The 23,665-nt window shown below is 43.2% G+C and overlaps 1 protein-coding gene across 7 annotated transcripts in view; it reads left to right on the top strand.

Moving 5' to 3' along the window:
* The window catches only part of LRRC71 (leucine rich repeat containing 71), a 382,267-nt gene that overhangs the window by 32,799 nt on the left and 325,803 nt on the right, over nt 1–23,665 (top strand). For 4 of the 7 annotated variants that reach the window (XM_085640080.1, XM_085640079.1, XM_085640083.1 and 1 more), the window contains exons 3-4: nt 7,822–7,866; nt 14,686–14,820. In XM_085640080.1, coding sequence (XP_085496206.1) covers nt 7,822–7,866; nt 14,686–14,820 — 180 coding nt within the window. The remainder of the gene's footprint in view (nt 1–7,821; nt 7,867–14,685; nt 14,821–23,665) is intronic. The other 3 variants (XM_085640082.1, XM_085640085.1, XM_085640084.1) reach the window with 1 other exon arrangement.

Below are 23,665 nucleotides of genomic sequence, written 5' to 3'. Positions count from 1 at the left end.
CAATTGTAATCAATAAAAGCCTCACTTAGACTTGATGCTTGGAGTATGGTCTAAGGGAATTAGTTGGGCTTGCCAGGACAGACTATTTCACAGGCCAATTTCACATACAAAGGATATCTTATCAAAAGTATATTTCTTGTTACTGGGACAATTGACAAACATGGGAACTCTGTCCAAGGCTTTCTCTTAACATCGTGGGCAGCGAGTTGTCATTCTCTGTTGTCATGTGTATATTTTGGTAGGTCTGACATAAAAATGAAACGAATTGCGATAATGTAATTTTAATTAGACTAGGGTAGTAAGAGTAAGCAATGTTCTAAGCGATACTATGAATTGTTCGACAATGATGATTGTGTCTGTCCATTTAGATGACTTATCTGCCCAGAGTGCTAAACCTTCATCTAATGATTGGGTCACTAGATAGAACATTGTGCTAGAAACCAGGTTACTTAGAATTACCAAGGCACAGTTATGTGGTAGAACCTCAGGGACTGATACTAGGTGGCTGCTTGTTATGTAGGTTCTAAGTTGCAAATATTTAAAATATTCTGTGTGAGGTATTTCAAATTCATAAACTATTTCTGTGAAGCTTTTGATTGTGTTTCTGTTATAAAGTTGGTGGATAACTTAAATGCTAGCTCCAGTCCATTGAATACTGTGGGGTACTACAGGCCTCTTTAAGTAACTGATTATTTCAAATGCGGTGATAGCCATGAAGAGTTTGAATTGTGTAGTATCTGCTGATCTGTGGCCATTCGGTTATGTGCACCTGAAGGACTTTAGATTTAACATGTTTAGAGTGTAGCTGCGGGTAGGCAACTCAGAATAAGTAGCCAAGTGAAGGAGTAGAGAAGTAAACAATAATATTTGAAAATATGCCAGTGATATATTTGATTAGTGTGGTCAATTTCTTGGCTTACGTCGCCCAGTAGTAGAAAGGAAAATTGGGGAGAACCCATCCTCCTGTATTCAGTGGCGGTTGTAGAAATCGATAGGCTCTCCTGGGTCTTTCATGCCCCAGATAATGACAGATATTAGTGCTTGCAGGAGAATGAAAAAATGCCTTATACAGAAACATTGAAAAGTTGGTAATGAGCGAAATAGATAAAGATATATAGGTAATAATATAATTTAGATGAGGGTGGCACGCCCTGTCATTGTAAGTGGGAGGCGTTCCCATTTATTCGGTAGTTGTATAGCTTGTATAGCTTGTTCAAACAATGGTGTGCAGTTTGTAAATTTAATCTCTTTAAATGCAGATATGAGCTAGACCCCTAGGTAGTTATTTGTTTCTGTCTAGGCTGCGTCACATATCAAAGCAGATTTAGGATTAGGCAATTGTGAATTGATATGAGGGGTGTTTCTTTTCCATATTGTTAAAGGTACCCTATGATTTTATTGCGAAAAAAATGAAACCTATTAGGCAGAAATTGTTCACCCTTTCCTTTTGTTGTTGTTACCTCTACAAAAAGTAAAATAGTGTGGTTCCAGAATCAAAAACAAGCATTTGCAATAAAATCTGTCTCGCCTTTGGGACCTTAGGTTTGGAGCACATTAGCCTGGATACTGAAACATCTACTGTTCTTTAACATAGAGGGAAAGTAAGCACCAAACTGTGTGACACCATTCTATAGCTCTGTTTTTAATATAAAAGCAGGGCTTTTGGTGGTCATATCACTGCAAATACAAGATTTGAAAATAATAGTATTGTCTACGGGTGCTCGTTGAAGACAATTTCTATGGACTGGAAACTAGAGAATTCTTAAAGTGAGTCTGGTGTTTTATCGACCTCTGCTGGTCGTTTTCTATCAAGAAAGCTAAATAGAGGCAGTTGCCAGAAATTGAAAAAAAAAGAAAGTCACTCAGCAGAAAGCAATTCTGGTATTTTACTGACCTCTGCAGGTCATTTTCTATCAATACAGTTAAATAGAGGCAGTTGAACAGAAAAGAAGTCTCTAAGCGGAAGCAGACAAGTCCTAGGGCTGATCCACAAAGTACATACACATATAAGTATATATTAAAGTATATACTAATGTATATATACTAAAGTATATACAAGAGGTCGTGAATGCTCGACCTAACAAGGATTGAGGCAGCACATAGAATTCGCTTTTGAAAAGATGTACAGAGAGCAACACTCACTCATTTTCATAATGTCCAGCTTCAAGTCTGTTGCCCACGTACACACCGCCAATGACAATCATCTACAGCCCTTTACAGCCGGGGACAGAGTGATGTGCGACACCGGAGCACAGGATTAGGTGCTCCAGGAGATTATAGAATGACGCCTGGTAGGGTTGGGGGCGATCTGCACTAGGGGAACACACACCATTGCACACCTGGGAGGACTTGGTGATGTGTGTCTTGAGAGTTCTGCGTGATGTGCCTCAGGCGACCACTCAAAATTGTGCTCCAGATGAGCAGTTGCTGATGCAACTCACAAGAGCACTGGGTGATGTGTCACACAGGACCACTGAGTGATGTGACTGACCAGAGCACTGGGTGTTGTGTCACATAGGACCACTGAGTGATGTGACTGACCAGAGCACTGGGTGTTGTGTCACATAGGACCACTGAGTGATGTGACTGACCAGAGCACTGGGTGATGTGTCACACAGAACCACTGAGTGATGTGACTGACTAGAGCACTGGCTGATGTGCCACACAGGACCACTGAGTGATGTGACTGACCAGAGCACTGGCCGATGTGCCACACAGGATCACTGAGTGATGTGGCTTGACTAGAGCACTGGGTGATGTGCCACACAGGACCACTGAGTGATGTGACTGACCAGAGCACTGGGTGTTGTGTCACATAGGACCACTGAGTGATGTGACTGACCAGAGCACTGGGTGTTGTGTCACATAGGACCACTGAGTGATGTGACTGACCAGAGCACTGGGTGTTGTGTCACTCAGGACCACTGAGTGATGTGACTGATCAGAGCACTGGCTGATGTTCCACACAGGACCACTGAGTGATGTGACTGACCAGAGCACTGGGTGTTGTGTCACATAGGACCACTGAGTGATGTGACTGACCAGAGCACTGGGTGTTGTGTCACATAGGACCACTGAGTGATGTGACTGACCAGAGCACTGGCCGATGTGCCACACAGGATCACTGAGTGATGTGGCTTGACTAGAGCACTGGCTGATGTGCCACACAGGACCACTGAGTGATGTGACTGACCAGAGCACTGGCTGATGTTCCACACAGGGCCACTGAGTGATGTGACTGACCAGAGCACTGGGTGTTGTGTCACATAGGACCACTGAGTGATGTGACTGACCAGAGCACTGGGTGTTGTGTCACATAGGACCACTGAGTGATGTGACTGACCAGAGCACTGGGTGTTGTGTCACATAGGACCACTGAGTGATGTGACAGACCAGAGCACTGGGTGTTGTGTCACATAGGACCACTGAGTGATGTGACTGACCAGAGCACTGGGTGTTGTGTCACTCAGGACCACTGAGTGATGTGACTGACCAGAGCACTGGCTGATGTTCCACACAGGACCACTGAGTGATGTGACTGACCAGAGCACTGGGTGTTGTGTCTGACGTGAACATGCAGACACCAATTACAAGTTTCACTGTACTGGAGTCACAACAGTTTCTGAAGGCTGGCATTGTTCATTCTGGTCGGTATTTGCACGTCTGCACCATGTAATTATACAATTTCATCCCCTTAATGGAAACTAACATGCTGCGCCCGGATTTGCTGGGACCGTTTCCACTTGTACAGCCCCTTTTTTCGGACCCGTTTCCAGACAGAAAATGAAAAAAAATACACACATTTCCTCTTTGCGGTGTTGGCAATTATGATTTGATAATTTATTGCTTTAAAGTGTTAGTACTCAACAAAGTGCTGCTACCCCAAACTTCAACTGCGGTGCATGTAACCAAGTCTCGACACAGCGAAATGATTGTCGACGTCCCCCCCCCCCCCACCCCCCCCCCCCAGGCCTCGAATCTCAAGCATACAAAGTCACTAACAACTTGTGTGGGATCCAGCCATTCACCTTTTCTTACCAACACCGCCCAGGGTCAATTACTAGACTCTATTAACTTGACCTGGAACTCAGACAAACTGGAACTCCAATTGAACCTGATAAATACTCCAGCCACATCCATAATCAGGCTAGAGTACAAGTTAGACGCTCTGCACCCAAGTGTGCAACTTGCTAATAAAACCAGGGAGAGAGTAAGTGGCTGCTCATGCCATCCAATAGTAAACAAATTAAGCACCCTCCTGCAGCTTTTATCAACCATGATAACAGACTGGAAACAGGCTTAACAAGGGCAGATTAAAACAGGCACACGAAGCACACATGAAGCTCCGACTGCCACAACAACTTCCTCTGGCATGAACGCAATAAGTTTGCAACCATCTTTATGCCTTCGACTCTCCTGGGCGCAACCCAATCAGACCGACTACGAGGACTCACCTCCGCCTTCATCCAAAACAGAAGCTCTCACAATCAGCAAGGGTGCACCAAGGACATTGGTGTCCAGCTTCAACCACATCAGGCATGACCCCCAAAACACAGCCATTCAGTTGCACAACCCAGCCAACTCAGCTATGGCCACCGAATGCCAACTGAGCACAATTCAGAACACAGCCGCTCAGTTGGTTAACTGGTCACTTTAGCTACTGTAGCCCCTACTTTCATTGAGAGCCAACCAAGAGCAATTCGAACTACAGCTTCCCAGTTGGGCAGTCTGCTACTTTAGCTACTGCTGCTTCCACAGCTACTGGCGAACTTTGGAATTCAATAACAACTGACTGTGATAATCAAAGTGCACCACCTCAGGCGGGCAACCTGTGGAGCAGACCTGTATCAAAACTGTTGGAAGTGCAGGCATCCATAGAAAAGAAAACACGGACCAGGAGGATGAAGTAGGACGTGAAGTTTAATACACGTCTGTATGCAATCAGTTCAAGTCAGGAATAACGTTACAACCACAAAGAGCTCATTCCCAACCTTCCACCATTTTTTGAAGCTAAACATTCTTCCCCACGACACGAGTCAGTCACGAGCTGGAACACAGAACTCCGCTCGTGACTGCTCATGACAACAACCACGTTCCCAACAAAAACGATCCAGGAAAAGAATGAAAAAGGCTCAAAAATAGTCATAAATCAACATCAACTAGTTTCACAAAAGCTGGCATCCCAAACTCAGACCCACTCTATAAGTGAAACATCAGGTAACATGTACCCCATCTTCCAGGGAATCCTAGCCCCAAACTAAATATATATACCTAACTAGAGGGGCCCTGGTCAGCCCTCTTCTTCCAATAGACTATTAAACTGTCATGTAGATGTTGACTCCTCCTGCCACGGCATACAGCATGGAGCAAAGGCTCAGCACAAGTTAGACACTGGCTGCCATGCCACATGAATGACAACATTTCTCCTTATCACATGTGTACATCCGCCTAAAAAGAAATGCACTTCAGTTCCAGGGTTGGTGGGCCAATATTTTTCGGTGCCAGTGCTGCTTTTCTGCTGTTCTTCATTGTTTTATTTTTAATTGTCATCTGTGTGTGTTGAAACTAGGGGCCATATGTAATAAACACTGGTCACAAAATACTGGTTGCAATTTGTGACCATTTCTTTCCAACCAGTGTGGTATTTTGTGAACCAACCTATGTACTTAGAGGTCGGTTCTCAAAAAACAATTGTAGAGTATTGCACTGTGACTTGACTCAAGAACTTTAATGAGGTAAGTCGTAAATTGCAACCCACTACCGTTTGCTGCCATCGTGGTGGTGATCACTTAGTATGATACAATTCTCTTTCAGTGAAATCACTGTATACAATGAATGTAACTAAAGAAACCAGCCATGCAGATAAGATAATCAACCAATCAATAAACTCATAGGAATTATTATATAGGTGAATAAATCTAGTGTTTGCATTTCTGATAGGAAAGGGTGCTTAGTTCCCCCAGTGAGGAAAGAAACACAGACAAAGATAGGTGAACCTGTGATGAACTACAGTATATGCAAAATTGTAGGTGTTGATGGGCCCAAGGCTTGATTGCATCTTTAAATTCTACTGAGTTTATGTGCTGTTGATTGTTGATGGCAATTCGTCCTCTATTGTAGTGTTGCGGTCTCTTTAGGTAAGCCAAATAAAAGGGACACCTAAGTGAAACATTATGATACCCACTATTATTGATCAGTATCCGTTATATGCTGCGAGTCTGGACAAAGGAGGGGGCATGAATACTATTGTTTGTTGTCCAGAGAATAAATCTAAAAAATATAAGGTATATCAGTATGGAATGTGCAGATGCTTGTCAGTTTGTAAATATGCCAAATTATGACATGGAGTCTCACTTAATGTATATATCCTAAAATTGACACCAACGTGGATAAAGTAAAATGTACTTACTCCAGGGTCTATGCAGGCAACCTAAATATATATGATCAGACACATGGGTCAGGAAAGAGTCTCTGTGCATGTATATCATGATACAGGAATCTAACTTAATTGGACTTACTCAGGAGTCATTTCATATGATAACTAAAAACAGTTTCTTATGCAGCGGAAGGGTATCTTGCTTTCCCTTGGCAGGACAAGTCAGCACGGTCCAAACTAAGAGCGCATGGTAGCGCAGGGCCACAAGTGTTTGACTCATATAGAAAAAGTGCACAATAGCACAAGACCACAAGTTTATCTTGCATGTTCTCAGTAGGCTGAGTCAGCATTGCCAAATCTGAGGAAGTGCCATAGCACAAGGCCACAAGTTTGTGGCTTACAAAGAAGGAGCGCACAATAGTGCATGGCCACCGTGTCCGTTATATGGAGCGCAGTCGGGGATCGAACCAAGAACCCTGTGCTCCGAAGTCAGCTGCCCTGGCCGCTGCACCACACCTCTCCACTCAGTATCATTATTAGTCAAACTGTCTACCTAAGATGCTATAACAAGTAGCACCTTCCCGCATTTAACAATCATCAGTCCTTCTTATAAAAATGGAACTTACCTTCAGATCAGTCTATTGAATGTTTATCCTGCTACTACCTTCTTTTTTCCAGCCTACTTCACCCCTTATTTACCACTCTATGCCACATTGAATGCTTTTCTAGCCCTACATACAGTCTCCTACTAGAACATTGTATTTACTACCTGCATACTTTACTATTCATTTGCATGTTCACCAAAACTACTACTTGCGTAGTTTTTTTTATTACCTCTAATGTAATTATTCTCCTACATTTTAATTTTCTACCCAACCAGTCGAAAGTCCAACTGAATTAATCTCCCCAACGTGACCCCAGATTTAATGCATCAACTGGCTTATTTTAAAACACAAGACTAAGAGCTGACAACTTCAACCATGTTTGAAAATACTAAAAAACAACAGGCTAACCACTAAACCAAGGTTTAACCGTAGTAGCATACTACTTATCTAATAGCGCTTCATTGTCTCATCAGAGCTATATAAATACAAATACAGCGCAATACAATACAATGAGCAAGGGCTGACTCTGTGTAGTGTTGTATACAACGCTGACTGTGGCAGACAACTGGAGTCCTCTGCAGCGAGACTGCAAAACAAGCCAGTTATAGTCTTGTACACACCCTCCATCTTATAGACCGAGTAAGGTGAGTATATGTAAATATATTTCTGATTTATTCACCAGATATAGATCTTGCTAGTAAATGTTTTGAAACATCTGCTTTAATGTTTTACTCCAAAAAAAGTGTATCCTTATCCTATGGTGTAGTATTGAGTGGATAATACTTAAGATTCAGTTTTAAAATGTATCCAACCATATGTTCAATTATGTTTTTTCTATAGCTTTAGCTACTGTTCCACAAGATAAGGCAAGACCACAGACAGCTGGTAAGAGAGAGAAAGGAAAGGTAGACAATTAGTTTTGTGTTCTTCTCGTCATAAATCTAGTAACAGGGCTTGATTCTAATTTAGAATCCCATTGAATTTCATAACCTGGACCACTGACATATTTTCTTCTATGCGGCAATGTTTTAATACTTTTTATTAATTATTTTCTGTGTGCTGCATTCGATGTCAAATTATCCTAATTGCCCAGTGAGTCGTGCTCTGCATCTGACATTCTGTTTGTTGAAACAACAATTACCTTATTACATTTCTAATGGTATGTTTTGGGAAACAGATAGAAATTTGTATGTATAGGTGTTAGTGGTGCTCCCTTGTTCGGTTCTATGTTAAACTTTTTTCAAATCTCTTTGTGTATTTTCCATTGAACCCACGATTAATAAATGTGAATGTGCTCTATCTTTTCTGTGTCTCTTCTGTCATCATATTAGTATTGGCACTTGTGTTTTGCTTTGATTTCTTTTTTTTACGTTCCTTGTTGCATTGATGAGATCTAGCCATTGACCACCCAGAGAAGAATCGCTACTGAAAGAATAAATAAAGTTACCTAATATTGGCAAACAAAGTTCCAGGTGCACCAGAAATTATGAATGCCATAAAGAGCAAATGATAAAAGTACTTTCTGTAATATATGAATAAAATATGATTAGGATAATTCAGACTTCTTAACTACTTATGAGGATAAAGCAGGTGTGTCGTGCAAGCAAAATTCTGTATTTCCTAGTTTGTCTAAGTTAACATAGAAATAGACTCTTCCTGAAAAGGAGCAGAGAGGCTTGAGCTGCCCAGCCACACGAACAAGATAATATGAACCTCAAATCCATGACTGTCTCCCCTTTGTCAGTGGAGTGCAGCTTGAGCCCTAGGTACATGAGCAAGCAAGGGATTCGTGTTTGGGCCTTCGGTGTAGGAGCAAGAAAGGGATTCGTTTTTGGGCCCTAGGTACAGGGAGCAAGCAAGGGATTCGTGTTTGGGCCCTAGGTACAGGGAGCAAGCAAGGGATTCGTGTTTGGGCCCTAGGTACAGGGAGCAAACAAGGGATTTGTGTTTGGGCCCTAGGTACAGGCAGCAAGGGATTCATGTTTGGGCCCTAGGTATAGGAGAAAGCAAGGGATTCATGTTTGGGCCCTAGGTACAGGGAGCAAGGGATTCGTGTTTGGGCCCTAGGTACAGGGAGCAGGGAAGGGATTCATGTTTGGGCCATAGGTACAGGAGCAAGCAGGGGATTCATGTTTGGGCCCTAGGTACAGGGAGCAAGCAAGTGATTCGTGTTTGGGGCCTAGGTACAGGAGCAAGCAAGACATTTGTGTATGGGCCCTAGGTACAGGAGCAAGCAGTGGATTCATGTTTGGGCCCTAGTTACAGGAGCAAGCAAGGGATTCATGTGTGGGCCCTAGGTATAGGCGCAAGCAAGGGATTCATGTTTGGGCGGTAGGTACAGGAAGCAAGCAAGAGATTCGTGTTTGGGCCCTAGGTACAGGAGCAAGCAAGGGATTTGTGTTTGAGCCCTGGGTACAAGGAGCAAGGAAGGGATTTGTGTGTGGGCCCTAGGTACAGGAGCAAGCACGTGATTCGTTCTTGGGGCCTAGGTACAGGAGCAAGCAAACGATTTGTGTTTGAGCCCTAGGTACAGGGAGCAAGGACGGGATTCGTGTGTGGACCATAGGTACAGTAGCAAGCAAGGGATTCATGTGTGGGCCCTAGGTACAGGAGCAAGCAAGGGATTAGTGTTTGGGCCCTAGATACAGTGAGGAAGCAAGGGATTTGTGTTCTGACATCTTCGGTCAATCATTGAGAACCTGCTAAACATTCCTAACAGGAGTTTCTGAACTACCTGTGACCATTATGTTCACTTACTCAGAGCAACAATCTATTATGGCTTGTAGTTAATTTGTTACATTACTGAAGGTTAAATTTAACATAAATCAAGTCCTTTGAGTTGCCAGCTAAATACATAAGGGCACTCTCTGGAGGTCATGATCTTCCCAGTCCACAATGTGCAATTGTCTCCTTTGTATTGATATCTCCAGGAAACAACTGTTTCTCCAAAGGTTTAACTCCCTGTGTGCAGGTAATGATTTTTCCTCAGTTTGTTATAATCTATGTAGTAGTGTGAGAGAAGCTGTTGAGGACTGTGCTCCCACATCTCTGCTGGTTCAATGATGCCCAGTGTCAAGTTGTATCTTTGCCAAATCAATAGCATAGAAGATGGTGAAACGCATGTCTGAAAGTAAAGGGAGGTCCAAGTTTGAAATTGTTCAGTCCATACTCCTGATGCTCGAGAGGGCAGTTATAGGCAAAGTATGGAACAATTTTGTTCTGAAGCTTTTTAAAAAACACACGCAATCAGGCTCTACTCCTAGATGTGGTGTTTTAGAATTGCAGCGTGACACACTGGCAGGACCCCAGGATAATACCTCCTTCTTTTCCTGATTGAAGGCTCACGGGATCGATAAAATGTGCCATCTACGAGCTCAGAATCCTATTTTGCATGTAGTTGGAGGATTGTTTTTGTAGCTATATTGGATATTGTCTTGTTAGCCCCTGTAATCAAAGTATAGGATTCTGAAATTGATACTTACAACTGCACAGAGCAAGTGGAGTGGTTTCACTGCTGGCTTTATGTGGTCATACCTCCTCTGAATCATGCCCAGTATGGCCCTGAAGTCACTGATGCCTCTTAAAGAATTTATTCAGGAGCCCAGTGTAAATGGTGTTATAGTAATCTAGTTGCTCCATACCCCAGGTTCACATCCCCGCCACCTAGCTTACATATCAGAGGACCAAAGGAGAATATGCATGAGTAGAGAAGGCTACATGTTAATGTCCCGGGCCACAGCATTGAATTGCGGCAAGGAGAGCTCTTTGTCAAACTCCTTCCTTACAGTAAGGTTGAGAAACGCTGTGAAGCTTCTTGAACGGTTCAGAAATGGTAGCCAAGCATTAGAATATGAGTCTGAGACCCATTCAAAAAGAGTAAGGTATGTTGCAATGTTGTCTTTTAGTGACCTGGTTTTGACATTGGAGTGGATTTGGGCAGCAACATCAAACAATGGAAAATCACCAGCTACTACTGTAGGAGCTGAGCCAGCTGGGGAACATAGATGTTGAATAGCAAATAGGAAATAGAGGATATGTGTGGCATTCCTCAAGGTGAGGGTGATGACATACCTAATGTTCCACAACAGGACAGTTGATTGCAGTTTATGACGTATCATGAAATCTATTTCAGGGCATTAGATACTGTTCCAGTACTTGAGGTTTCTCGTGAAGTTGCCTTGGTCCACAGTGTCATAGGGACCTAAGAGATTGAAAATTATTTGAGCTAAATTCTTATTTTCATTAAGGACAGCAGAAGTTTTTCTCAAGTAAGGGCTAGCTTAATTTTGTGGTCATGCGCGATATGGTTAGAATTGGTTACCTCTACCTCTGTAGTCGTCCTGTAACATGCATCTCAGTCCTGCACTAGCCCCTGTACCTCCAAGCCCACTGAGCTTGGCCTTTGGCCATATCCATTGGACTGTGGGTATACAGCCTAGACTATTGTGAAGGCTTAATCCAGATCACACATCTATTGTGACCCATGCAAACACAACCTAACAGAGCATGGTACAATTTCTGTTTTCTTTCTTTTTTTGAGGATGTGCAAAAAAAAAACATAATACAATTTAGAAAAAAAAGGTTGTGGTTTGAAATTCAGTTCTGTGAATCCAGGACTAGTTCTGTGAACCCCACAATGAAAACGGGCCTTTTATAGCTATGCATACTATATCGGCCTCTTTAGAACGCTATCCCCCATGCATCGTTGGTGTTATGCTTATGCTACCCGTACCATTGTTTTCTACGACACAGTCTTTGGTGCCTGTCATCCATTAGTGACCGCAGCAATAACAAAAAATGTCAGCTCTTTCAGCCATTCCAATGGTCATATTCACTGACCCTGCAACCGTCTGTGAACGAATTGTCCAGATGTACAATTGGTTAACACTTAGAAGGCGGCCCAACACACTATGTAATGCAAATGTCTCAAAACCAATTAACTGTTCAGATTTGCATCAAACCTTGAAAAACTGTTTTCTTAGTAATGGTTGAGGTTCAGCCACGTTTGAGGTAATTTAGTGCTTTTTGGTGAAGCAGAGAGCAAATATTCCCAAAGAAGCTTGGATAGGAAATGCAACTTTTGTTACCTGTTGGACTTGTTCTTCTCTGCATGGTCATCCACAAACGTTTCGCCTTCACCTCTTGTGTTTTCTGAATTTTGTTTTTGTTGGCTTTAGGACTCTGTACAGTTTACCAGTGCTAAAGAGCTTGTGCTCTCTCCTTTAAACATGGTAAAATTGGCTTAGACCCCTATTGATACATTTAGTGTACTTGTAAGTCCCTAGTAAAGTCGTTATACATGTACCCAGGGCCTGTAAATTAAATGCTATTGGAGGGCCTGCGGTACGTATTGTACCACCACTTAAGTAGCCCAATAAAACATGTCTCAGTGTTGCCATTGCAGCCTGGGTTCGGTTTTTAATGCCAAATTTAAACTGACAAAATATACCTTTGCCCGATCTAAGCTTTTCTTTTTTATACATTTAAGTCACCCCATGGTGGGTAGTAAACAGCCATAGGGCAGGGTTCCATATATTTAAAAAGCTAACCCTGTACTTTCAAGTTCTGCATGTCCTGGTAGTGAAACACTACCAGTATTCGTTTTTCACTTATGTGAGTCATAACTTTGCCATAGGATACCATTGGGTTGCCTTATAACATTTAATAGGCAATAACATTTGTTTGGGATCAGGTAGAAATATCATGTTTGCTGTCTAGAGAATTGTAATTTAAAATCCTCTTTAATGGTAAATTCGTATTTTAAGTCACAATTCTGAAAATGCCACTTTTAAAAAGTTTCTGTACTGGGGTGAATGTATGACATTGTCCTGCATTCTGTCCAGAAACTGTTGTTTTTGCATTTGTCACCCCGAGTGGGACGGGTATGCCCAGACGTGGGTCCCGTGCTCTCCATGCCACTGGAATCAAGCTATCCTGGCTGGAGAGGGGTGAAACCCCGAAACCAGTCCTAGGATGCTTGTTTCCAGTCCAGGGAGGACCTGGTTTGGCAGTTCGGGCTGCACTGTTCCCATGAGGCACAGGGTCAAGACTGATTTGCATATGGCTGGGTTCAAACTGGAATGGCATGGTCAGCAAAAAAACGATGGATTTAGGCTCAGATCTCTGTACTGGGGTGAATGTATGACATTGTCGTGCATTCTGTCCATCAACTGGTGTTTTTGTACTTTTAAAAAGTTAACATTTTCTTGTCCTACCCATTTGTTGACTGCAGCCTGTATCTGGGGTCACATGACTAGGTGTAGTTGGCATTTATGTATTCCTTCCAAACAGTAACAAAAAGGAGGACTAGGTTTTGGTAGGATGAAAGTGATGCAGCTGTGCTGAGCCCCACTTACCTTTATACGAGCTGCCTCAGCACTCAAAAAGGACTTCACACTAGCTTTTTGTCACCACTGGAACCAGGGCAGGGAGGAAGGATATTCCAGAATCATCTGTGAGGGAAAAATTCCTGAAGTCTTTCACTTCAAAACTGGTACCAGGTATAAAAATAGAATCCTCAGACCCGCTCTTCTGTACTCTCTTGGACCTATGGATACTACAGAAGAAGGACTGCCCTGCTGCCTGAGGCCTTTGTGTCTGAGAAAGAAGACTGGACCATTTACTTCATCCCAGGCTACCTGAACAGACCCCAAGGGTCAGATAACTGACATTCTGTTCAGAGCTACAGGGACAGAGCTAACTTCAGTGGCCTCCCTGCAACTGCACCGCTTACCAGCTGCAACTGGACCTGCAACTGGACCTGTAACTGGACCTGCCTGAGCCCTGCTAGCCTCTGTGAACGTGTGTCCCTGATCTCCAAGAGGCACCCCTCCAGGTTCTGGGCCCTTTAGTTGCCATCAGAGTGCTTATCTCTGAACACAAAGGAGAAATCCTGACATTTTGGGCTCTTCGGACTGATCAAGTGAGATCTTGTCACCCACAAATGCGAAACTCTGGTGAACCTGACTCTTCCCACAACCTACAGTGACCTCCAGCGGCGACCAGCATCGCGAGATCTGCACTTTGCGCTACAGCACGACAGACCGCGGTGACTGCCAACGGAAAGCAGGAGCATACAGAGATGACCATTCATAACACCAAACCTGATTTTCATGGTACAGAGGTGACCATCTGCGATGCGCTCCCTGCTCTTCGGGGTACCCCCCACTGCCAACTGGAGCCTTTGAGGAGGTAACGTTGTCAGCAGGACTAACCTGGTCCTTGTATCTGGCCCACGCCCCATCACAGTTGGCTTGAACTTGTGACGTTTCCCCTGTTCTGCCATGAACAGATAACCGCAACTATCACTTTGTGCTTCTAGTTGCTATACTTACCTAAATCTTTGAAAGTGCATATCTTCGGTTCTACTAATTGGATTTTTGTCATTTTTATATCAAAAAATGTATTGGATGTCACTCCGTTTTTCTGTGTTTCTGTGTTTTCACTTTGTTACTGTCGCTGCATAAATACTTTACACATCATCTCTAAGTTAAGCCTGGCTGCTTTTGTGCCAAGCTACCGTAAGGTTAAGCAAAGGTTAATTTACTGACTTATGTTGTTCATCCTGACTGTGGTTTCGTGTGAGCAGGGTTCACACTCCCCTCAACCAAAACCCCCCCCCAAAAAACTGTTTCCTACACTGACTTTTCTGTTATGATAGCAAAGTTCCTATGAACCTTACTTTGTGTTTTAACTTTTTTTCAGATGATTATCTGTGCACTGGAAGCTTTGAACAAGATTTTATTGAACTTTGTAACCGTGTTGGATATACGGAAATTCCAAAAGTCATAATCCGAGAACACACAGCTCTGGTACCAAACCTAGAGAAAGGAGGACGTGGTAAGAGAACTACGGCAAGCTTTTGGGACCCTTAACAAACCGTATCCAAAGCAAGTCCAGGATTGTACTCTGAATAATGAAATGTAGGAATGTTAAATTTAATATGAAGTTTAGCAAGAGAAACAAAAACATATATGTTTTGTTTGAGGCTTCCTAGCACCCTTCACATTGACGTGGAAATTGAGATGTATCTGGAAAAATCGAGCCTTTTCAAAATAAATTCAAAAAATTATTTACTGGAATAAAAAGCAGGAAATAACATAAAATATGGAAACGGTGAGGGTCCCAGAAGACAGCTTAACCAATTCCTTAGTGTGCCCCCAATTGTCTCTACCACTCACTCAATGCATATGTTTAGCGGTAAATGCAGAAAAGAAAATAGGCATCTGGGAAACTGACAGCATGTTTTCCCGCTTTCATTATCACAATTTTGCTCCCCAAATATTGCTTCTATTAAAATTTCTTTTTCCAGCCTTTCTGTGATTTGTTTATTATGTATTTATTTTTAATTTTATAGCACTTTTATCCAAATTGCTGAATTTGTTTATTGACATCCCTTATGCTGTTTTATGATATGTCTGCTTTAGTTCTGCAGAACATGTGCTTGCTATCTCTATGCCCTTATGTCGCCTATTCCTACTCACAGACCTGCCCACACATGGACAATGAAAACAAAATATATCGGGCCCAATGCGCAAACATATTACTGGGACTTACTCTTGGCTTATTGCTAAATTCACATTAATTCATGAGTAAACATGGAGTTGTCCCGTTATGCAGAGAGCAGCAACAATCTGCTTCCCCAACCATTCTTATTGCTAATGTTTTATTTTCCAACATGCCTTCCCCAAGCATGGACATAGGCTTTCACCTCCAATTGTAGATGGGGTTTCAGCTGTGAACCTTTCTACCTAGGATGGCTACGACAACTGTTTCAGCACTGGCCTGATATAGCGTTTGGTGAATGCCCCTGGTGTATCAATTTCACTCGTGGCAGAAATATTATTCTTACTGTATTTTTTTAAACAATTTTATAGGCGACCTGGTCGTCCAAAACATTTAAATTTTTAACTTCCACCCGTGATTTGAAAGTTACTGTTTGTATTAGAGGACCAATTGCCTGTTATTTTTCTTTTTGTTTTCGCTGGGATAGAGCCAATGTTTTTCATCTACTTTATGGTTTCAGTATCCTATACATTCTGATTGATGTTTAAAAAAGACACAAAGGGTCTTAATATGATGCGGCCCAGAAAGGCTCCGACAATTGGTCGGAGCCTTTCCAGGCCGCATCTTGGTTTAATTACCGACCGCAATGCTGGCGGTCATGAATTAAACCGGCCGGTCATTACGGCTGGCTTCCGATGGGCTCAAGGAGATCGTCGGCCAATCGGAAGCCAGGCCTTTCTGCCCTTGGGGTTACGATACTCAGTCTCCGGCAGGCTTTCCATGTCAGGCTTTTCAACATGGAAAGCCAACTTTACTCTTTACTCTTTCCCCTTCCCTACACCCTTCCCAACCCCCTTTTCCCCTGTCCCCTTTTCCTCTTATCCTTATTCTTTATTCTCCATAATTATTTTTTACCCTCCTACCTTCTCCTCCCCCTCCCCTTATCTCCCTCCCACCCAGGCTACTTCCCAGGCATCCTTACTATCGCCTTGTCCTGAAGAGATCCCACTATTCGTATGGGGATCGAAATGTCGTCGACCGTCGTCTCTAAACTCATTTCTTCACTATGTATTTGTCATTTGAGTATGAGATGTTGATCTGACTTTTACGTATTCTCACTTTTCACCAAAAGTCACCTTTTAAGTCACCAGCCTAGGTTAAGGAAATCGGCTGATTTCCCTTTTAGCCTCCGCACGGCTAGCTCACTTATTGTTGTGATTATTATGTTTTCTGAATTTTCATCCTTTAATATTATCTTTCATAAAATTGCATTGATTGCTCCCTTGTATTCCAGTTTCTCATTTTAGAAATTGTGATAATCTTTTTACCCTTCTTGCATGGGACCTCTGTTCCTTTAAAATGATGTTTAAAAAAGACACAAAGGGTCTTAATATGATCCGGCACAGAAAGGCTCCGACAATTGGTCGGAGCCTTTCCAGGCCGCATCTTGGTTTAATTACCGACCGCAATGCTGGCGGTCATAAATTAAACCGGCCGTTCATTACGGCTGGCTTCCGATGGGCTCAAGGAGATCGTCGGCCAATCGGAAGCAAGGCCTTTCTGCCCTTGGGGTTACGATACTCAGTCTCCGGCAGTCTTTCCATGTCAGGCTTTTCAACACGGAAAGCCTGTCGGAGAGCGAGTATGGGGGCCCCTAGCAGCACCGCCTTGCCTCTGCAGCCTCTGGTTGGTGGCCGAGGTAGCACCTATGGTGCCCCTCCTGTTCATCCCTGCACTGAGTGCCAGGCACCCTGAGGTGCCTCCCACACGGTGTGGGTTGAACACAGACTCCCATTCTTCTATGGGATCTTGTGTTATGGCCGGTTTACAGCCATAACACGAGCTCCCATAGGGGAATTGAAGTATGCAACCCAATAGTGTTCAGTCATCCAGTGAGTAAGCGGTCGCGACCGTTGATCTGAGGTCGGTCTATCCCGTTTTCGCGTCGGTGTTGGGTAGATTTGTTTCCGCTCAACTTCATAATCACCCCATAAATGTTGTCTTGAGCAGTGGCGTCTCCTCCGCAATGGCGGAGAAGCGTCGCCCAAATGGCTCAGAGCCAGCAGCTGAAAAATAAGACAATATTTTATTATCGTTTCATTTTTCAGCTGCTGGCGGAGCCAGCGTGTGTAGGGCGGGGCCATGCCATGGCAGTTGGGGCTGAGTAATGTGCACTGCTAAGTGCGCACGTCTGTTTGGCAGGCTGTCTTAGACCACCCTAACAGACATGCGCAGTTAGGTTTCTCCAACCCAGCTATATTGGACAGCTGGTGTGGAGAAACAGCACAGACTCCCTGAGCCTGAGCGAGCGTTAAACCAGCCCACTCAGGCCAATCACCGTGCTGCTCTCATGCTTGGTGATTGCCATGAGAGCAGCGCGGGGATTCAATGAGGAGTCTCTGATGCTGTCCCAGGGACTGCTGGGAGCAAGATGTAGAGGAGCACTGAGATGCGTGGTGGCCAGCAGCATCAGGTAAGTTGTATTATTTATTATTAAAACCCCCTGCCCCCTCCACACCCCCTGCCACTTTTTATGGATGTCGACCACCACTGTTCTTGAGGTAGGCAATTCCAAATGATTCATTTTTGAAAGAAAGGTGCATGTTTTAAATAAGTTTATCCCGCATCTGGTCGCGGGTGGAGATGTAAATTCTTGATACATTAATTGGAGATCATCATGAGAAAGGTCTAGGATAGCAGATAAGTAAAAAAAAAAAATCCTCAGCAGATTTTTTTTTTTTTTGCATGACACTGATAGGTCACCAAGAGCACCACATGCTCCCATAGAGACATGGACAGCACAGTGCACACAGAGATCTATGGTTAACTTATGTGGGGAAGAATAATTATGGATGTATTAATGTGGCAGAAACATTTCTTCCTTGTGTGTCACAATTGTCAAAGCTGCTTCCTGGATGCCCTGACATGAAAGATGATTTCACTAAGGCAGACTTCTGGGAGAAGAACAAGGTGCCCTGGGCACAGAATGGAAAGCCCAGAGAAGCCTTTCTCTAGGATAATAAATAATAATGCTTCTTTCTCAGGAGATCTCAATCAATCAATCATGGGTTTGTTAAGCGCAGCTACTTACCGGAAAGGGTCTTAAGGCTCCTCCCTCTCTTCCAAACCCCATGCACTTAGGGTGGCTGGGACCTGCTTTAGTTTAATTAAAACCTTGAAATTTCTTTTTGATCTTAGTCCTCTCTCAGCCAGGAAAACAGTTGCGGTGGCGCTGATACTTTCGCGCCTAGACCATTGTAACAGCCTCCTGGCAGGTGCCAACAAATCAACCCTGACGAGGCTACAGGTAGTGCAGCATGCAGCAGCCCGATTGGTCTTGAAACTTCCTTGTAGGGCTTCCGCCTCAGCAGCTCTGAAATCTCTTCACTGGCTTCTGCTACACAAGAGAATTTTATTCAAACTTCTTGTTACCACCTTTAGAGCTGCTCACCGACTGGGGCCATTATATCTTTCAACAAGATTCACACCATATACTACAACAAGGCTACTTAGATCTTCATCAGCAAACCTCCTCAAACCGCCGGGTTTCAAACTTAAAACGCGGGGAGGGAAATCTGCAGCCGTGTTAGGTGCAAAGGCCTGGAATCTAATGCCAAATAAATTGAGATCTATAGAACCTGAAATGCAGTTTAGGAAGGCCCTAAAGACCTGGATCTTTGAAGCATCAGATGAATTCTGTCAAGCCCTCATCTAGGTCTCTATACTCCACTGCTAAACTTGTCTCTGTCCGTATATGATACTGTTCCAGCAGGCTGTGCCTTATATTGAGAGCACCGGTCACTTAGCCATGTTTTGCTTAAAGGTGACACAACACGAATGTATATAGAAATGATCAGAGAGAGTGTTTGGAAAGGTGCAACTTTGCACTTGAGGTTCATTACATGTCTGCCTTGAGTGTGATACAGTGTGACGACTGAACGTTAAAAGGAATTGATGGGCAGCCTTTGGAGAGCATGCTTAGCTTGCCTAATATTTTCTTCTGCTCTTGGGATGATCTACATTTCACTAGAAATTGGTGTAGTCAATTTGTCTATATATTGGTGTTCTTGTTGTGTGTGCTACAGTTCACATTCATGGAGTTGGAGGCGGAATAGGATATTGAGCTACGATTGGAGACACTTTGGTAGACCAAGAAGAAGAGAGTTGCAATATTTGATGTGACGCAGACTGATGGGCTTTATCAGGGTGTTCCAATAGTTAGAGAGAAGGGGAGTAAGTACACTTCTGAAAACGTTAAGCATGTGGCCACTATGTTGATGTGTGTCTGGAAAAAGAATTTGTTGTTGAAGATGGTGCCAAGGCTACATATGGAGTTAGATATTATAGTAGTTCGGCATGAAGCCTATCTCCATGTCCTGAATTAGGGCACACTCTTGGAGAACAACCAATAAGAACTGTCCACTCAAGGGAAGAGCCAAAATAATGTGTAGTTAGGCAGCAATATATTATCCCAGAAGTAAGAATCAAGCTGTGAAGCGCTCGCAGAAAAATTTAATTGAAGAGGCGGTACTAGACGCTGACTTGTCCCATCTCCGAATTATGGCAGAGACTGGAACTATGAGAGAACACCCGGCACCCCGCCGGTCCCTGTGCTTCCTTTTTTTAATGCATGCCCAATTTTTTTTTTAAATTATTTCATTAAAACTTAATTATACCTACATTCCTACTTATTATTTTGAACCCGAGTTACTTGCTAACACCATGTCAAGACATAATATCTCTTTTAACCACATTTCTGTAATGAGTAAGAGCAATATTATAAAGCTATGAGGTCAACAAATTCAAGGAGTGTTGAACAAGAGAGAAATGGTTTATAAATTAGCAGGTAACAATTATACTGAGCTGGAAACGGGGTGCAGGAGGTCCAAGAGCCGTTTTTGTAACATCTGAAGATAAACAGAGTGAAAGATGTAATTGCTTTACCCTTCAAAAAAGGGAGTCATGAGGATAAGTATCTATACCATTGTAAGAGAGGATCTATGGTGAGATAGCGGTGCAAGGATTCATAGCCTTAGGGCCAGTGGTGTAACATAGGCCCCTGCAGCTCCCGTTGTGCGGGGGCCCCTTCAGCACAGTACCCAGGCCTGAGAGCTCCTGATGTCTCTTGATGAGAGACCCCTCCATGTAGTTTGCAGGGTGTTGGCTCAAGTTCCATTATGCTAGTGTCTTGGGCTGAGCTTGTGTCCATGTGGGCTAGAGCAGTAAATACTTGCTTTACGTTGCCCACAGAGTCACTCCTTGACAGGTTGCCACAGTGTCCTGAGCCATAGTCCCTCTATTAAAGGACTCTTTAGGAGTTAGTAGTGTTAGCTGCAGCGGTGAGTTTATGACACTGTAACCGAACCATCGCGGAAGGAGACCTTTGGCCTTGAAGTTGTTAGAGCACTGGTGCTCTACAATTGTGGGGATTTAGATGCAGCTGGTTACGACACAGGCCTCAATCAGGTGAAATGCTGAAGCCACAGTGCTTTCGAATGAACCTCCCAAAACAGCAGTCTGAATCTAATTGTGTAGGGTGTACTGGTGAGATGAACTATTATACCGTGAACCAGTAGCTAGGTGGAACCATGGTGTGGCTGCTAGTCCCCTGAAGGGACCTCTACTAAAGAGATCTTGGCTTCGTATTGGGTCCCCTAGCAGTATCCCTGGAAAGTACAATAGCCTGCATTCAGGTCTTGGCTAGATTATTCTGTCTCACAGTGGCCCAAAAAATGAGGTATACTGCCCCACACTTAATTCAAGGTTCCTATGGTTCACTTGTCTGTCATTGTTACCAGACTTGATGCTTTGGATAGACGTAACTGTATGACGTGCTATATACTACATCAAGGCCATGGTACAATATTGCCTAAGGGGTGAAGTGCGCTGACATGCTTCGGCACTAAGGCTGGGATTAATGAATTGATGCCTGTCTTTTCACAGTGTGGCTCCTTCTGGGAAGTAATCTCAGACCAAGCATGAGTTTTACCAGCTTCGTAAATCAGTGTAAGAACGGTAACTCATACCTATTCTTACTATTTGCTTACCCGCAGAGCCTCTTTCAGCTCTTTTCAGCTTAGCATAGTAGGGGGCACCTCCAGTCAAATAAACTGGCTGAGAAGAGCAACCGAGTAAGCTCCCATTGTTCTCTAAGATTTGTATCACAGCAAATCCTTGAACAAGTTCATGGCCTTGACGTTTGTTATGGATACTTAGAACAAGCAGATATATACAGACCTGATTTGCCCATATAGTTTCCTTCTCTGTAGTACAGGGCATCACACTGCTGCCAGGATCAGTGGTGGACTCAACCACCATACAGACAAGTCAGAGATCCTCAAACTCTTGTGTAATCATTCTGAAACCTCTCCAGACCCATGGTGGCATTACCTTGTTTGTTTGCAGCAAAATCAAACCACCGATGGAAGCGGTGTCATTACAGGTGTGTTGAAATAATGAAACTAGTTCTCTACTGCGGACAGTGTGACATTCTTCTCAAAAAGATCAGTCTCCATAGTGAAGGGGAAGTGATGAATCTTCAGCTGCATTAGCAAGATATCATTCAGTTTCCCTTTGATTGTAATAGATGCTAGCATGATGGGTGTAATGGGGACTGTGCTGTTGTGTTCCCACACATATCTAACCTTCCGCATGCTGTCCAACATCATTAAGAGCAAGAGATGCTGAACTGGTCGTGATTGTAAAATTATAAATGCTTTACTCACCCATACTGACTTGGATTGGAATTAAGTGGATCAACTCTTCTCTGCACATCTTTCAGTTGGTTAACCAGGTCAAAGATATAACCTATGCTCGGGACATATTTAGTTCAGGACAAGCTGAGCACATCTGCCTCCATTTCAACTTTTTTCCTGACGTGAGTGAATTGGCAACTGAGGATAATATACAGAACTGTGGGCATTTTAGCGTTTCCCTGCCAGATGGATTTTCTAAGTACATGGCCATTCCCACGGCCTAATGAATTCATCCTTTACTTTGCCACGTCTGGTGTCACTAAGCAAGTGGTGTTGCCTGTGAATCCAACATTGAGAACTCCAAGGTGTTGTACAAGAGAATCAACAAGGTGTAATCAAGTGTGGAAAGTAACATTTTGGTTTGACAAGGTCACCCTCCTCAAACCTGTAGGAATTCAGAGTAACTTACTCCTCATGCTGCAGTGTGTACTGACAGAGTTGTTTTAATGTAGTGACCACGACTGGGGCTTTGCTAAGCAAGGTGGATACTAAAAAGGAGGAGAGACTGCTGATGTTAATGTCTTATAAATACGAACAGGAGTTTATGAGTATAAAATGTTACGTTTCACCAGCTTGGCAGGCTCTTAAGATGTTATATCTATGTTTTATGGTGCTTGTTTTCTGGTCCAGAGTACCACAAACCACTCATGTCTTACAGATGGAAAGTAGGTGAGTTGATCAAGCGTTTTGTAAGGTAAAAAATGACTGTGGTTCATGCCCGTCTGTGATTTCTAACAGTCATTCTGAGTTACCGTACAGCTGTTTGGAATGGCCTTCTCTCTGAAGTACCAGGATGTAGGGCAGTTGTAGAAAAGCCATACAACATGGTTTACCTTTTCTCCTGGGCCTGGAAATTTAGAGGTATTTACATGTATTTTGATGTATGTGAGGGCAGGAGATTCAGGAACCAGATTGGCACCTTGAAGATGGCTGCCTGAATCTTCTTGTGTTTTCATATCTTCAGTGAATAGGAATGAGAAGTTAATGCATTTCTTAATGCTTTTCCATGGAGGTCTGATCAGCACTGGTCTTTACCTTTCTCTGGGGGTCCTTGAAAATCACCTTCATCTTAGTTGCATGGCCCCTCATGGAATACTACTAGATATATGTGTCAATAGCTATAGGGGGTGTATACATAAAGGAGACCCTTGATTGCCTATGATGACACTGTGCATAACTATGTAAAAAGTGGATAAGTAATATCTAGGGTTCACCCCCAGCACCACTTTTTCAATAGGGTGAAACTTAGAAAGTGGGTGATATGCATGCGGTCTATCATTCTCCGTAAAGTGTGCCTGCTCACTGATCCTGACGAGGGATATCTCTCAGCCTGAAAGCACTGTAGTATTTCCATCTTATGAATACACATGAAATTTAAGAATGTATGGACAAAAACATTTTCAGCACCATTCATTTTAATAGTA

The sequence above is a fragment of the Triturus cristatus genome, chromosome 12 (genome assembly GCF_964204655.1).
Source record: "Triturus cristatus chromosome 12, aTriCri1.1, whole genome shotgun sequence".
Lineage (NCBI taxonomy): Eukaryota > Metazoa > Chordata > Amphibia > Caudata > Salamandridae > Triturus > Triturus cristatus.
The sequence above is the reverse complement of the archived record's forward strand: the minus strand, read 5'-3'. Positions and strand labels throughout refer to the sequence as shown.